This window comes from Atta cephalotes (assembly GCF_000143395.1).
Source record: "Atta cephalotes unplaced genomic scaffold scaffold00009, whole genome shotgun sequence".
In the NCBI taxonomy this organism is placed as follows: domain Eukaryota; kingdom Metazoa; phylum Arthropoda; class Insecta; order Hymenoptera; family Formicidae; genus Atta; species Atta cephalotes.
In genome coordinates, this window is record NW_012130073.1 from 2,857,106 (window position 1) to 2,874,956 (window position 17,851).

The following is a 17,851-nucleotide window of genomic DNA, read 5'->3' on the forward strand; positions in this document are numbered from 1 at the left end:
ATGGAGCCTCAAGATCTCGAAACGATTGGAATAATCTCATTTGACGGTTCGTATAGAAAACAATAAATTGTTTTATTTCAAATAATAAGGATTCAATTTTTATTAAATTCAAAACAGATTTATTTAAATTTAAGTAATTAAATAAATTTAGTTCAACATGAATTAATAAAAAATATATAAAATTATTAAAGTCTAATTAAGTGACAGCAGTTGAGTTTTGATTTATACTTATGATATATTTATGATATAAAATCAAGGAACATGAATTTTACAAGATTTAAATTTTTGAAAAATATATAAGACAACAATGAATCGAAATTTTATACAGCTTATACTTTTATTTCCACATATTTCTAAATGAAATTAATTAATTACTGTATGCCACTTTGTACTTCTTCCATGATTAATAACTTTATATTCTTCTTTTATATTTTATCTTTCTATCCTTTAATCTTTTTTTAAGGTATAACAAAGAACTCTCTGCAATTGCATCCGGATGAGAAGCATCTCCTCTATCCGATGGGGTACAAGGTTGTCATAAAGAACATCGAAACTAGCGAGCAACGATTTTTGAATGGTCACACAAATAATGTCTCGACATTGTGTGTCTCTCCGTGCGGTGAATACGTCGCTTCCGGACAGAACAATCATCTTGGTTTCAAGGTACGTATACATCTTAATATTCTCATATGCAATTCAATTATATTTGATTTCGCCGATTACATCTTCATGTCACAGGCCATGGTGATTGTGTGGAATTACAAGGAAGGTACGATGAAAGGCAGTTACGAGACGCACAAGGTTGGCATCGTGGACCTATGTTTTACTTGTAACAGCAACTTCCTCGTGAGTCTCGGTGGCAGAGACGACGGCAACATAATTATCTGGGACGTCGAAAAGAATTCTCTAATTTGCGGTATCTGTCCTTATTCTTTTTATTAATATCCCCACAAATATACGAGAAGAATCTCAGACTGATGTATATGACTGAAGAAATATAGAAGTTCCTCCACGAAAAAAAATTCTTTTATCAACAATTTAGAGCACAATTCAACCCACAAATGTACATCAAATATTGAGAATCAATCCTCCGCAGGTTCATTCGCCAGCAATGATACGAGCGGTAACGCATATAATGTTACGAAAATGCATCTTCACGACGAGTGTTTCGTTAGCGCGGGCGACAGGACGCTGAAGATCTGGTGGATCGAGGCGGAGAAACATCGAATGCACAATCTCGATGTGGAACTGGGCAAAATAAAGCGTCTCATCAACTGCATCGTTGTAGACGAAAAGGATGAGGTCATCTACTGCGGCACTTCTTCCGGTGATATCATTAAAGCAAGGTCACATAGAGACACCTGTGAAAAAATTAGTATTCACAGCTCTTCAATTAATATATTTTAATTGCCATATCACTACGATTCAACTTCGTTTGCTGTGTGCATCCTCATTCCTATTCAATCGTCTTTTCTTTCTCAGGTTGAATTTGCGTGACACTCTGCAAAGCGGAGAACCGGCGTGCTTGCCGGTGATGATCGGCTGCTACTCAAAGATAACGCGTGACCCGAGGAAGATGAAGATGGGCGAGGGTGATTTATACGCGGGCGGAGTGAGAAACTTGCTGCTTCTAAAGGATGGAAAACTGGTAGTCGGTACCGGTAACGGTACCATCGAGTTGATTCAAATAATAAGCATGAAAGAAAGCCGAACGCAAAGCAAGCAGCCGTCGAAGTTTCCCAATACACCGCAGATACTCACTGTAAGTCGTTCAAGTCACTTCACGGCAGATACATTATAAGAAAGAAGCAGAAAACAACAAAAGCGAAGGAAGGAAAAGATATATAAAGATACTGCAAAACATGAATTACAAAAACGAAAATTAATGACGAATATATACAATATATACAAATGGCAATATATACAAATAATTTGCAAAGAATTTATGATGATTGAAATCGTAATTATCATCCTTTTTTATTAATCAGCATCAAAAAGAAAACGTGTGTAGCGCTGTAACATCCATGGTTCTCCATTTAAACGAATTCGTGCTGATTGGGACATCCTGGTGCGAGATCTATCAAATAAAACTGTCAAATTTTGCAGACATGCGTCTACTCGTCACGTGTCATACCAGCTGCATATATAGTATCGCATTTCCACGGTAAGAGAGTTTTGCAACTACATGCTGGTTGATCGAATCGATTAACGTCGCTTTAATCATGTCGCAGCAATCATTCGGAGGTATTCGCAACAGGCAGCAAGAACGACGTCAGGTTGTGGCTATTGGAAAAGCAGAAGGAAAGAGTTCGTGTCACCGTAGCGAATTTTATTTGCTCCAGTCTGCAGTTCGCACGTGATGATCAAATGCTGCTTTCTGGTATGTATGGCTAGTATCATATTTATATTATTGAGGATTTTAACAATTCAAGTATTATATAAATCAGAGATTATAAACTCTTCCTTATTATTATTATCTGTGCAATGATCTGATATTATTAACTTAATACATATAAAATTTTTCATGCATAAATATGTATAAATATACATAAACACGCATAAATATTCATAAATATGTATAATTATATATGAAATATGGCCATACATGTTTATACATCCTTCTTTCTTTTGTAAAATTATTTTTTAGTATAATATAAATAATAATAGCAATGTGAAAACATAAAAAATAATTAATGGGATAATTTTCGCATTGTTTGTTTTAGAAACAAAAAAGTTTGAGAAAATATAAAAAATAAATTGCTCATACATAATTATGTATAATATTATATAATTGTACATAAGTAATTTTTTTACATTTCTTCAAACTTGATTTTTTTCTAAAATAAATAGTGTGAAAATTACCTTTTTAATTATTTTTAATGTTTTCACATTACTATTATTATTTCTATTACACTAAAAAGTAATTTTACTAAAGAAAGAAGAATAAATGTATGAACATTTATGGACATATTTCATATATAACATGTTTATGAATATTTATGCATGTATATTTATGTATATTTATACATATTTACATATTCATGCATGAAAAATTTTTTATCGAGAAACTCCCCATTTATGTTTCAAAAGCTTTTAACAGTTGCAATTCGTTATAATTTTTGTACAGTAATGCATGCTATCGAATCTTCTCTTTTTTTCTATATTTCAGAACTGAAACACTTCTTGCATGATTCATTTTTTTTATCTTTTTCTCTACAATGAAAAGAAAAAGAAGAAAGATGAACTATACAAGAACCAAAACATGAAAAAAGAACAGACATCGTGTTTAAACTAAAATAAACATTTGTATTGTTTACATGTTTCAGCTTGGAACGACGGCATAATAAGAGCGTTTTCGTCACATAACGGAGACTTATTTTTTTCTATTAATAACGCTCATACGAAAGCCGTAACGACGATTGCCATCACGAGCGACGATACTACGCTGATTAGCGGTGGCTGCGACGGCCAAGTGATTATTTCGCTCAATCAAATCTGATCGGCTTATTTTATTCCTACGGAAAAATTAATATTTTTTTCGTATTAATTATGCATTAGGTACCAATAAATTTTGCCGTTTAACATGAAACTTATCTGATTTCCAGGTGCGTATATGGGACATAAAAACTGACGTGCAGCGATTGATTAATACACTGAAAGAACATCGAGGTCCGGTAACATCTTTGCATGTCTCAAGCAACAACGAGGATCTGATAAGTTCGTGTACGGATGGTACATGCGTTATTTGGGACATAATGTAAGTTTCGCTTGTAAAAATATTATTTAAGTTAATGTAAGAGTGAGTTTTAATAGATTCTTTCATAATAGACGCTGCACTAGGAAACATATTCTCATAGGAAACACGATGTTTATGATGGCACAATTTACGCCCGACGGCATTCAAATCTTGGCATGCGGCACGGATCGGAAGATCACCTATTGGGAGACTCTGGATGGTTCGCTAGTGCGAGAGATTGAAGGTTCGAGCGCCGGAACGATGAATTGCATAGACATCAGTTCGGACGGTCAATATTTTGTTACCGGATCCAATGACTGTACTATCAAGATCTGGGAGTATAATAGCGCGGATCTCACTCACATTAGTACTTCCCATGCCGCGATAATCACCGCGTGTAAGTTCAGTACGGACGGCAAGCATATAGTATCAGCAAGCGCTGATGGAACAATTATAATATGGAAACGTCCATCCGAGGTCTTAAAGGACTCAAAGAGCACGCCAATTCAGGAGGATAAGTCAGAAAGAGTCTCGATATGTAGCGCGCCCAACAAGGATATAGATAAATTATCTTCGCGAAAAGCAGAGAATGATGGAAGTGTTGTGGTGGATCAGACTGCACGATCCTCTAAAAAATCTAGTTCATCATGTACAAGTAAGTATATTATATTCTTAAATATATAACAAAGTAAAACAGAGATTTATTAGAGCAATGTAAATTTTACATGTTATTGCGATTCATATTTGCTGATTTATTAATGATAGATAATCAGAAACCGCCATTAGTTGCTTCTGATCGGAGTAAAGATTCCAAAAAAGAAACTCGCGAAGAAAAAACATCTATTTGTAAATGTACATCGCGGAGCTCGACAAGTTTCAAATCAAATGCAGGCACATCGAATCAATGCCGATATAAGGACACAAAGAGTGACAGATCATCCAGCAAAACAAGAACGGAAAAATTGAAAGAATCTTCAGATTCATGCAGCAAAAGATCCATTACGTCAAAGACATAATGCAATTATTTCAATGACAAATCGATTTATTTATGTACTCGAGATTTCGATATTACTATATTAACGCGTAATAAAACTGTAGCAGCATTTTTGTACCTTTCTAATATAAATGCGTAATTTCAGCAAGAATTCTTCTACAAAACAATGGTAAAAATCAGGTATCATAATTATAATTATATTATACATAAGTAAAAATTATATAATAAATAAAAAACTAGAATTATCACAATGTGGTTCGTGTCAATATATATATTATTCTTATATATTATTCTTTATCGGGGAAAATTAATATTGGCAAGCTAATTTTAATTTTAATAAATCTCAACCCCACGCTTGACTCTTACAGTAATGTATAACCAACTTTCCATCAGCACCGTAGCAGTCGTACAAATTCTTGACTGTCTGATCTGGAGCAGGTGCAAATGTCTGATTAACATAGAGAAACTGAAAAATAAAAATTCATCATATTAGTCATCATCGCTTGTATTGGCAGAAGAAATTGAAAAGGAATATTTTAGTGCACCAATCTCTCGTTGGGATCCAGCTTGAGATACTTCTTTATAAATTCAGAGATCCGTCCGATAGGATTGTCTTGACAAACTGACCATTTCTTCTGTTTCATAATTGGAGCATTGGCAGTAGCTTTCAGCAGTATATCAACTATGAAATTTAAAATTAATATAAAATTTATTTTTTTTAATATATCTTGTTATACGCTTGTAAAATTGTATGTAAATAACGATGAAATTATACTTTTTGATTTGTCCTTTGGTGCTGTCTGAAGTTCATTTCGTGTCGCGTTTCCCTCAGGGATGGTCTCTAAACTAGTTGGTGGATCTTCCGTTGTTGAGTTATCTGGTGTCTCTTCAATCTTTGCATCAGTAGTTGTACTGTTTACTCTCTCCTCTTCCTTGGCTGCCATGGCACAATGTAATCTTATTGTATCTATTACAATAAAAAGCAAAAAATTCAATAGTTATATATATATTTATTAGTTAAATATATATTTAAAAAAAGTAAAAAGTAAAAATCAATAATTTATTATTACCAACAAACATGTATACTTAATTAATAAAATACTTTAATAAAAACTAATTGATATTTCTTCACATATCTTTTCAGCAAATCATTTATTAAATAGTTGTATTGATATTTTTAAATTTAAATTCATTCGTTTCACAATAAATGTATAGGTTATAATATAATTATTTGATTATCATAGAGAATTCTTCAAGAAATGAACAAGTTATACAATAAAGGATTATATTATTTAATAAAATGTAACTTTTGCTTTTAGCAATTAAAGAACTATTGCAAACCAGAATGGCATTTTTAATTATACGTTGTTCTTGTATATTTTTGTTCAAATCAGAATAGCAAGTGCCATAGTAAAGAATCAATTGTTCTTTTTTTTTACTTTTTTATTCGATAAAGTTAATGTATGAGTAAATTAATAATGAGTAATTCAATAAAATATACACAATTAATAACAATAACATAATGTTTGTTAGATAAATCTTGTATTCAGTATACATATATCAAGAAACTTATATTCACACGTTATTTCAGGCGAAATAAAATAGACGATACAGAATCGGCAAGGAACAAAAATTATGTTTTATAGTATTTTATACTTGCAGTTCACAATAACGCGATCAGCTGATTACTCCGAGCATCCAAATAGACACACTGAAGCCACTGAAGGTATGACTTTTATTCCTGCACTCAGCCAAGCTGCACTAGAATTTTCTTTCTTGCTTTCGTCAAATATCAAATATTTATTTCATCTATATCTATTTCACTTAAAGTTCTAAAAAGTTCTAAAGTGTACACTATTTTAAAGGAACAGGTCTCATATTTACCTAACCTAACTTTAGACACGCAACACAATACAATAGGGATTAGGACACTTTTATCTTGGATACATATCTTGTTTAGATATTTATTGATATTTATTCATCATGATTCAGAAGTGACAATTCTATAATTTAAAAAAACTTTTGATATCTTCTTATGAAAAGAGAAATAAAAGTTTTTTTATCTACAGTTTCAAATGAGATTAACGTGTACAAGAAGCGAAAGGTAAATACAATATGGTAATTAATATATTTAAATATAGCCTTCAATTCTTTTATCGATAGACAGATAGAACATCTAAAGTGTAATTAGAAACATCGGGAGTATTCTGTAATAGGCAAATTATTTTACTTTTTACTATCTGAAATATAAGACAAAAATATATATTGTAACGCTAAAAAATAAAATGATTATTTGAACAGATAATAATTCTTCCAATTACGAATATCCTACATTTCTCATCGTCATGGTAGAAGCAGCTGGGTGTGGAGAATTACAGCAGTTGGTTCAAGAAGAAGAATGCGAAGAGCCACTCAGCCATGGAGGAGAAGCTACTCCTCCATCAACGCCAGCGAGATCTCGTCCGAACAAAACTGAAGTTCATAATTCTAGTATATCGGTATGTTAATTATCTTGATCTTATTATTTTGACAACTGTATAATAATATAATTATTTATCTGATATTTTTGCAGCAACAAATATTATGGGAAAACAACGCACAAACATCGCCAATTATTAGCAAAGGAAGCTCCGGTCAAGGAACGAGTCAAGGCTCCATGGTTTCCAGTCGTGCTGCTAATGCTTCAAGTTATACTGGCAATCAATCTCGACTAACATATCTTAATGAGAAGGAAAAGCAGAGGCCTAATCGGCCTGATCCACCGAGAATTGTAAGACAGCACAAAGGTAATTAAGGCTCCGGAAATTATTTTAAGTACAATGATTTTTCTTCTCAGTTTCTTTCATTTTCCAATTCTATTGCACTTGTTTTTTATAAATATATTTGTATACATTTGTATATTTTATACAAATGTATACAAATATATTATAATTTTTTAATATTTTTTATAATTTATGATTATGTTGTGTATAAGTCTTATGTTTAAGTTTTATATCTTTTGATTTTGTTTTGGTATTATTATAAAAAGCTATGGTGCCATGCAAACACCATTGCTTTCTGTCAGAGGTTCCTGATGTTCGTCATATGGAGCAAGCTTTGCTACAATTACTGGAAGATTTTCACAGTGGCAATTTACGAGCATTTGGTTGGTACAGTTCATGATATATAAACAATAGAATACTTAATGAGATCGACAATTGTTTATAGGAAAAGATTGTAGTATGGAACAGATGACGGAAATACGAGAGCAACAGGAACGTTTGACTAGACTACACTTCGAGCTAGGTCAACGACAGGAAGTGGGTGGCGAGCAGTCAGGTCTCCGACAATCAAATGCGAATATGCGTCATTTGCTTCATCGTCTTCAACAATTGAGTGTTTGTATAGAAAAATTACATAGCAAATGATTATCTTGTATTTATTATACATATTATACATATTATAAATTCTTAATGATATTCAAGGATATACCATTATATTGTTATATACAATTTTTATAAAAATACATTGCTAAATATATATATATATATATATATATAGTATAAATATAATGTACATATATAAAGTATTTTATGTTGGAAGAAGAGGATTATAAATGCAATCTTAGATATATGATTATTGTACAAATATGTAATGCATACGTGAAAAGCAAATTTGAATAATGTAAAGTAATTATTATATAGAATATATATTAAAAATTTAAAACATTTTTCATACAACTACAGATTTGTAATTACATATCACATATATCATTACGTATTTATTACTATATAAAAGTATATTTTTTCAGTATTTGGAATGCGCTAAAACAATTGCCATTTTCGTAGCTATGTAGATTGCACTCTTTAATCGATGTTTTAAATGTTTTAATTATTTATTTTTATTTTAAATCTTTCATTCATCGATCATGCAAAAGATCAAAAATACTCCATTAAAAATCAGCTATAAATATTAATATTATTTGATGTAATTAATTTATCACGAATTTTAAAAATCTAGCATTTCTGCATCCTAGGTATCCAATATTTTAGTAGATTGCTGCAGAGATTTGCGAGGATGAAATCAACATCATCACAACCACAACGCATGATTACAGCTCATGATACTTTGGAACATCTGAGCTATGCAAAACGTCCTGCATTCAATGCATTGTGGGAACCGAAAAATATGATCAGTATCGATGTAAAAGCAATAGAAAAAAAACGTATTCTTGGAGACAAATATCTGGAGAGTATAATCAAGTAATGATTTGAATAGGTCAACTTAATAAGGTCAACTTAATAAGACAAGATACACAAGATCAATTCGATAATTTCCATACGTATCCTGCGCACATATTTGTACATAAATTCTTGGAATATTAATCTTGATTTAGAGAAAGGCCAAGAAGTTATATGGTACCAAGTGTAAATTTAGATGATATACAAGATAAAAATCAAAGAAAATTAATGATCGACTTTATATACCAAAAAACGATAGATCGAGCGACGAAGGAAATTTGGGGCGATTTTAAAATACAACCTTGCTTATATGTAAAGAGATATACAGAAGAACAACAAAAACCCGTATATTGTTTTATACAACTATATAAATTTGCAATAAGCTTCATAGCAATTATAAATAGAATAATTTACAGGAAATTGATCGAAAATTAATATCTCGTTTGCCAATGAGATTTCAAGGAGCTGCTAGGAAATGGGATAGCATGCAATGTCGTTCTTTTCTTGAAGATGATATTTGCTATGATAAAAAAATTAAAAAAAAGAGCGCTATGTATGTAAAGGAAAAATACCTACAATAATTCTCTTTTTTATAAAGAAAAAATCTTATTTGGCTAAGTAATTAATTATTTATAGAGAATTAGAAACTTGTGCAAGCAAAGAGATAGAAGAAGAGCATATGATAAGAAAATTAATCAATGAAAATAAATTAAGTATTATTTATGACAAATTGCCTTCATCGTATACAGGACATAGACCGTATTGCACATGAAATGCCGATAGAGAAGAGAGAAATCAATTAATCAATTAAAAGTAACAATGTACCAATTCATTTACAAATATGTCTCTCCACATGATCCTAATAAATGTCTATTTACATATGTTCTATCTAATAAATCTATCATAATTACAATAAAACATTTCTATAATAATATGACTTATAATAAATTGACTTTTCAAAATTTATTTTACAATATCACAAGAATAAAACTCAACTCGAAAAGTTTTAAAATCTTACAAACATTTCTCAATTCATCTTGAAACAAAACATCGAAAAGTTACCTTAAAATGTAAAACAAAATGAAAGGGCTTTCGAAGCGCGCATTCTAACAATACTTTCTCTATCGCGTAAAAGTTGTAACAGTCTTTGTACATCTTCAGGTCTTGGAGAATCGAATAACCCTAAGAGCAGCGCAGACGTGGATCTGGTATGATAATTTTCCGATCTAGAATAACCACGGACAACGGCGTTTCTGTCAAAAAGATAATACAATTTAGGATACGTACCTATTTTTAATATTTAATTTAATTAAAAAATACATTATGGTATTATATACCTTAATTCTTCTGCTCTTTGTGGAAATTCCTTTTTTAAACAGTTTATCAAGTCTTTGGAAAAACTCTCGAAACTAAACTTCGCTTGTGGTCCCAAATTAGTACGTATTACATGCAATAATTTCTCATTCTGCACGATACTTGTAGTTTTACATAAGGTTTCCTGTGCAGTCTGTTGCATAAGCAGCATAAATAAACATTGAACAATTAACTCTAAATAACACATTTTATAATAATAGACATACCTTAACTATTGTTATATTTGAGTCTTCCAGTCTTATTATCAAAGACGGCAAACAGCCTAGAAGATGATCAATCAAATCATCATCCGGTAATGCAACTGATCTCTGCCAATTGGTAGCTATCGCTCCCAAAGCATCTATGGCAGCAAGTTTCATTTCCCAGTTTTCTTTCTCGATGAATGGTTTCAAGGCCAGCACCACTCGCGGGCTAATAGGTCTCTTGTATTGAACCGATAATAATACTGAGAGGCCACGTAACGACTCAAGTACTACTTCAGCACCGCCTTCTCCACCGGCAGTCTCCTCCAATCCATCGAGTAAGGCTTCCATGCAATTGTCAAAATATTCATCGACCTAAAAGACAACACTTATGTCAGTATATAAAAATACATACTGAAAAATAATACTTTACCTGTCTCGGATCCAAGTAGGCTATTCTAGCAAGTCCGATGGTAGCGAGTTTTCGCACTAAAGATGATGAATCGGCTTTAGCATCGTGCAGAGTGTTAATTATGGCATCAAGCCATATAGTTCCACAATTTATTTTGCCAATCAATTCCGAATAAAAAGTGGCAGCGACCGCTCGCTGTATGGCTATCGTGCTAGTCATCAATTTACCCAGATATTGCGTCATGTTTGACAGAACTTCGCTTTTAGTTGATATACATTTCATCAATGTTCGTACAGTTGATATCAGGCTTTCTTCGGCTTGTGTTTCGGAAGCAAACGTCTAAATACAAAAGATTTACATTATTAACTTGAAGTAAAAACAATCATAAATTTGTAAAATGCTTTTATACGTACAGTCTCCATCGGCAAATTGGATGCAGCATTCGGCTGGATGATTATTAATATGTTGGTTAATATAGAATATACTTCCGTATGAGGATTTATCTTCTGCGCTGCTCGATTCGGTACATATCCATACTTCGTATTTATCACCGATGCAGGAGCTTCGACATGTAACCAGCCCGAGAGATATTTAAGAAGGACTGATAACAAGCCTGCTAATTGCGTGTCGGTAATTAAACTTTCCACATGCGGCGATTCAAGAAAATGCTTTAAGCCTACGATAGCAGCCAAGGATGAGAGAGATGCGATATTATTTCGTCCAGAATGCATGGACGGAAGAGGAATATCAGAAAATAAATTGCTGGATTCAAGTTTTATTAATAACATATCCAAAGCCTGAAAAAAATATTATGATTTATATCTATAACGAAAAGTATAAACGATTACGTAGTCGTATATGAAAAGATAGGATCTACTCGAGGTCCAAGGAAGTCATTATTGCCAATTTCTTTCCAGCACAATGCGGTGCCCGGATCTAATGGTAATGGCTGAGATAAAAGATACTCGATCACTTCTTCCGGATGATGTTTCATTAATGATACTATAGCCACCGTTGCACTGTATCTACAGCTCGCGTTTTCCATTTGTCTCATTTGCGCAATAATACTTTCTACAACATAAATAGTGAAAAAAACATTTTGTCAGCAATATAAAAAATTGAATAAAGATTTTTAAATAATCACGATTAGTGACAGAATAATTTACACTTTTCATACCGACTAAACAAACATCGGTCCTGGATATCTCCGAACCTTTAATTTGAAAATGTTGCGAGAGAGCTATGCCTGCTACCAAGCTTGCTTCTCCATAGAATAACAAGCCTTCTATCAAACCTTCCGCTAAGTTAACTATCTCACCATTGGGAATTTTCTGCGATACTGCATTAGCCAGTCTCTGCACACAATGTTTTTCCATTTTTCATTATCGTAGTAAGATCTGTGATTATTTGCATCATTTAATCATATCAACTTACCTCTATGGCTCCATAAGATATCGACGAGTCTTCGATCATAAGTTCTTTCTTTATTTGTTGTATGTCGTCACTCAAAGTATTATCAGGTGATATATGCCGATGACGGGCTGCAATATCCAAAGAGAGAAGCATGCAATCTATCGCCAGTGGTCTCAAAGCAAATTCGGTATCCGCACACCAGCATAAAGTTCTTCCTACAAGTTTTCCAGCATCCAACTTACCACCTGGATATGTATATTTCAAAGAATTATAATAAGATCTGTAAAAGAGACAGTACATGTTATAAATATATAACGTATTTGTATAATAAAGTGAGATATATTTGCGTGATTATAATTGTAATTACTGAAGCACTGTATGCAGCACTAATAGAGTAATTTTTCTTTCCACAATCGACTTGGATTGCATCCAGGGTAACAATATATCAACTAATTCAGACAACGCGTCTGCTGAATCGGATACAATTTCGCTGGACACAGTCCCCAATTCGTCTACAACTTGCTGCATTATTTCTGGATGTAATTGCAAAGCAATCTAAGACAAAGATATTAATATTACTATGACAATAATTAATGAATATATGATAATGTAATCTTAATTTTGGTACCTCTGAACTAGCACTAATTGTTTTATCCAATACTGCACCAAGGAAAATTTGTCTTTCCTCATTATTTAGTACTGGCGGTATACATCTATGAAATTGTAAAAAAAAATATGTTAACGTCAATTCGTAACATCAAATAAATAAATTGTTAAATAAAACATACATTAAAGAGTTTGCTGCTTTCAATATCGCCGGATAGAGTTGCAATGGCCTATATCCCGTCGATGACTGTAAAATTCCCAATAGAGTGGCTAGAGCAGTAGCTTTCATACGCAGGCCCTTAGATTCGGGCAATCTGACGGGATGAACAGCGTTGGCCACCTACAAATAAAAAGGTAGAGAACATTTTATTTTAAATATATATATTTAATATATGTGTGAAAAATTTGCAGGAAGAAATTTGCAGGATAAATCCGGAAAGAATGTATGACTTAGGATAAACAATATCTTAAGTCATCTAAATAATAATATCCAAAATATAACGTCTCATTCTAATAGTTTACATTCAGATTTATTTATTCTTTTATTAAGATTGAGATCATATATGGAATTTATTAATTGCAAAACTAGTGAATTGATAATCATACCCTATATATGCCTAAATTTTATCTAAAGCTCATCAGAGAAGACAATGAGAAATTATTCTATACAGTTATTATTTTTTAAAATAACGCTGTAGACAAATTTGAAAAAAAGCCTCTAGATAATCTAGTTACATAACCATAAAACAATCCTTCTTAAAGTGCCAATGTTAGGATGATAACATTCTAAAGAAGATTAAAAGATTGAATTAAATTACTTGTTCCAAGACTGACAATCCTGCTTCCTTTGTAGACAACTCCTTGCATTCTTGCAACTGTTTAATAGTCCACGGTAACACATGTTTTTCGAAAACAGGGAAAAGTTCCTGCGGATCCCCTTTCTGAGCAATTTCGGCATAAGACTGCAATAAACCTGCTTTTGCAGCTTCAGCGGTAGCGGCAGCTTTCGTATCCTTCACAAAACCTAATAATCTCACAGGGGCCTTTCTGGCATCCTCGACGGTACAAAACTCCTCCATTAATTTCAGCATGATACTCAAATGCCGTTTGGCGCAAATGCCAACCGCTCGCGCAAATTCTTTGGTAGTGCCGTGAGAACGCGCGAGTTCGACGAGGAGGGTGATATGAGCGTTATTGTTGCAGGTAGATGCCAAAAGCGGCGCTACACCCGGTGTATTTATTTTCAAAGCGAGTTCGTCAGCGAGCTTCGTGCCCCATGATTCTCCTTCCAATTTCACGCTCTCTTCTAACCATTCTACAATTTTTTTTTCCCAGATTAAATCCCTAAAAATTAAAAAAGATTAAAAATAGTTATTAACAATATATAGATATACATATAAATAAAATTGAATATAAAAAGTGTATTATGTACCATTGCATGGTATCTTTCATTTCTTTAGAGCTTTTTCGAGAGTTTCTTCTACCATGTAAAAATTCCTGCGAAAGTTCGTGCAATTTTTCATCCCAATAAGATTTCACTTGATGACCTATCAGAGGTGCTGCCGACTTTAAAAAGGCTATTACTGCAGGTCGATTAATCGGATTGCTTAACAATTCCAGGCATCTGCCTAAGACTTTTGTACCAGGAAAATCCCTCTCATTTGTTGAAGAGTTTTTATCACGTATTATTTTTGTCGCTAAGGGAGACAGTGAACGTAGCACAGATGTGACCTACCAACAAAAAAGAATAATAATTGAATTAAATTTAATACATCATAAATATCTTAGATAAAGAGAATTGTTATTTACGGATGCTACACAAGCCGAATCCAGCAATGCACTTATCAAACACGGCCATAGCCAAGATTCGACACCATCAACTGTCGTTGCGAGCAGGTATAAAGCTTCAGAACATGCTTCCATATCGTCACTCTTTATTTCGCAGTGTGACACCTATTTTAAGACAAAGTTAATTTCTCAATTATTTTTCTCTAACTTTTTCTTAACTTAGATATCATTTACGTACCATATAACGAACAAATTTAGCCCTCTGTGACGGCAATAAGGGAAATGTCGGCCGTGCCGCGAGTGCCACTATAGCACCGACCATCTGGAGCGCACCATTCTCTCCAAGAGACTCCTGCAGGCTAAGTGCAATTCTTTGCATGGATCCATCGTCCTAATAAAATAATATGCATATTTACTATGACATACTTATTAATAAAATTACATATTTTTGTACCTCTGGTGGAAGAGTATTTATAAGATGTCTGAGGACTACCAAAGCACGGGCACGTTGATGAGCAATTGGTGATTTCAACTGTTGCAAGATTCTGCAAGAAAATAAAAAATGAGCAATTAAAACTCTTACAATTTCATAATTTAATGAAATATGAAAACATCAATTACCTATCGAGACCTTCTTCAGGATACAAAACAACTAATGATCTGGAACACTGCAGTATTTCATAATGTGTAAGAACCGCATCTCGAGCTGCTTCAAAAGGACAAATACTGACAAATTCGGATAAAGTTTGATGAATAATCTCCATAAATGCACGAATTGCCTCTTTGTCATTTTCAGTCTCAATAGAACTTAAAATCATAGCTATAACTCTGTTATAAATGTTATATCAATTAAAAAAGTTATATAAATTCATTAAATTTAGTAAAGTATTTAAAAAAATAATGTGATATACAGTGAATAAATAAACTTATTGTAAATTATGAAACTCACCTTACAGCAGCTAAACGTACATTTTGCTTTCTACAAAGATTTAAACATACAGGTATTAATTTTACAATTCTCTCACTATCTTGCTGCACAGGCAACAAAGATACCATAGGCACGAGTGTTGTTAAAATAGCTTCTGTTGATTTAGAATCGCGAGATGTTTTCAACCAGTTGTTTATTAAAAAATCAAAAACAGAGCAAATTTCTTCTACAAATGTCTGCTTATTAATTCCCAGAGACGAGTCTTCTCCATTCATTATATAATCGTTTACAGCATCGCAAAACTTAGAAATCACTAGAAATAAAATAAATTAGTCGGAGTTTCATTAAGCTTAAAAGGAGTATGATAAAATATATGAATATTTACTGAAGCAAATTGCCTGTTTGAGAATTTCTTCACGTATTTGATTTAACATTGGTAACATGATAGTCAATGTTATTTTAACGAAGGACAACATTCCATATGGATTGGCTGCTGCGAGCTTTCCTATTGTAAAAACTATCGCAGGATTAGGAATCACCCCAGGTTCCAATCTACAAATATGTGTCATATAATTATCTATTATCAATAAATTTAAGCAGATCAATATTTTATTCAATTTTTATAGTATATTTATAAATAAATTAATTTATAATTGCATACTTAGTTAAAAGTCCACCTGTAGCTTGCATACAGTGTATTTTGCAAAGCTCAATCAATAACTCGGCTGCCTCATTCTCAGTCTCTCCTATTAACTCATTCACTGCCACCTCAGCGAGAGATGTTACTAGATCTACATTTAAACTTGTAGTTGAATGTCTGCATATGCTGGATATTATGTTTAACAAGGATCTCATGTGTTCTGTGGATATCTTTGAATGGCAACAATTATATAACATGATACCATACATAAGAGCAATCTATAATATAAATTATGCTAAAAATCAACCTTTTTATGCATTTCCCAAAAATATATAGCAGCATGGATAACAACTTCTGGATTCTTTTTACTTATTCTTTCAATCGATTCGATCACAGACTGTTTTACGTCCTGATTCTTGTCATTTAAGGTATCTAACAAGGCTCCGATCACAGCTGAAAATGTTTATATAAATGGTTATATTTTGGTTATTTATAGCAACCATTTATCAAATACTATTCAACTAACAAAATAATTTTAAACTTATTTGTTTCTAATTGCTTATATTTCTACCTGGTAACTCGGAATTATAATTCTCTTCTAGTTCCTCCTTCATGTTTACAAATCAAGTGATAAGTTCTGACGAGAAATATTATATTTCTAAAATCTTATATTTTCATTGACATTAGATTTGAATCACTTGTCACACCTCTCACGCAATGATAAAAGTATTTATTCTATCATTATACGCAATTAGTACAATCCATTTTTTACTGCGGTGGTTCCCCTGAACAACTTGCAAAATTGCAAATTAACCTCTCTGGTTAACTCAATTGCACCTCATTCGCGGTGCAAATACACATCTGTATATTTTATCATATTTCGTCTCCTAGAAGAAACACTTTGCCACGAGACTTCTTTTAGTTTATTTCTTACAAAAGTACAATTACTAAAGAGTTGGATATTGCACTTTAATTTGTAAAATATTATAAATAAAATTAGCTGCACGTTAACTGCACTTTTGTGCAGATATCAGAAATTTTATTTATTCTTTTCTTACAAGATATGATGTTTTACATCAAATTGTAAATGAATTCTTCTGATTACAAATATCGCAATATAATGCAATTTTTTTAATATTTAAAATCATAATTTGGTTGAAGAGAAATTCGTCCTCAATCGCCTCACTATCGATATGCAATATCGATAATGCGACTTCGATAATTAAGTGGCTAGTACAAGTATATCGCAAAAATAAATTTCTAGAATAAAAGAACATTAGTTTAACTGGCGATTAATTTATTGAATAACGTCATTAATTAAAGTAATGTAAATAGAACGACTTATTGTCCTTTGATATGTGAAAAAAAAGATTCAAGGCAATAAATTATGCGTCCAGAACTTTATTGCAAGTAATTCTGCCAGTCATCACCAATTAAAACTCGGTTTCACCAAATTAATTTTAATCTTGATTTAATTTACTTTTTATTTTTATGTAATTCTAAATAAGAAAAAAATAAATAGTAAATTTAACCAAAATTATTCTTACATTTGTGAAAT

The 17,851-nt window shown here is 32.3% G+C and overlaps 4 protein-coding genes across 4 annotated transcripts; 2 read left to right on the plus strand and 2 right to left on the minus strand.

The window, feature by feature from the left end:
- On the plus strand, nt 1–4,752 carry LOC105627482 (cilia- and flagella-associated protein 52). The gene is made up of 11 exons (XM_012208763.1): nt 1–46; nt 464–663; nt 739–916; nt 1,097–1,346; nt 1,483–1,762; nt 1,989–2,164; nt 2,232–2,380; nt 3,327–3,472; nt 3,606–3,757; nt 3,829–4,391; nt 4,502–4,752. Exons 1-11 carry the CDS (start codon nt 1–3, stop codon nt 4,750–4,752), a joined length of 2,391 nt encoding a protein of 796 aa, XP_012064153.1.
- A 321-nt stretch (nt 4,753–5,073) lies between these two features.
- On the minus strand, nt 5,074–5,674 carry LOC105627483 (autophagy protein 12-like). Its single transcript, XM_012208764.1, has 3 exons — nt 5,506–5,674; nt 5,276–5,412; nt 5,074–5,196 (listed from the first exon to the last, which is right to left on the minus strand). The coding sequence occupies exons 1-3, from the start codon at nt 5,672–5,674 to the stop codon at nt 5,074–5,076; spliced, it is 429 nt and encodes a 142-aa protein (XP_012064154.1).
- A 1,401-nt stretch (nt 5,675–7,075) lies between these two features.
- Nucleotides 7,076–9,722, plus strand: LOC105627484. The gene is made up of 8 exons (XM_012208765.1): nt 7,076–7,228; nt 7,303–7,516; nt 7,759–7,875; nt 7,938–8,107; nt 8,775–8,971; nt 9,106–9,295; nt 9,367–9,503; nt 9,587–9,722. Exons 1-8 carry the CDS (start codon nt 7,076–7,078, stop codon nt 9,720–9,722), a joined length of 1,314 nt encoding a protein of 437 aa, XP_012064155.1.
- A 291-nt stretch (nt 9,723–10,013) lies between these two features.
- Nucleotides 10,014–16,907, minus strand: LOC105627486 (maestro heat-like repeat-containing protein family member 1). The gene is made up of 22 exons (XM_012208766.1): nt 16,865–16,907; nt 16,601–16,746; nt 16,315–16,523; nt 16,039–16,205; nt 15,675–15,966; nt 15,347–15,553; nt 15,180–15,270; nt 14,964–15,116; nt 14,747–14,890; nt 14,370–14,668; nt 13,756–14,281; nt 13,120–13,277; nt 12,960–13,044; nt 12,699–12,886; nt 12,353–12,611; nt 12,096–12,273; nt 11,796–11,989; nt 11,332–11,715; nt 10,940–11,257; nt 10,531–10,881; nt 10,288–10,457; nt 10,014–10,203 (listed from the first exon to the last, which is right to left on the minus strand). The coding sequence occupies exons 1-22, from the start codon at nt 16,905–16,907 to the stop codon at nt 10,014–10,016; spliced, it is 4,752 nt and encodes a 1,583-aa protein (XP_012064156.1).
- Between the last annotated feature and the right edge of the window lie 944 nt (nt 16,908–17,851).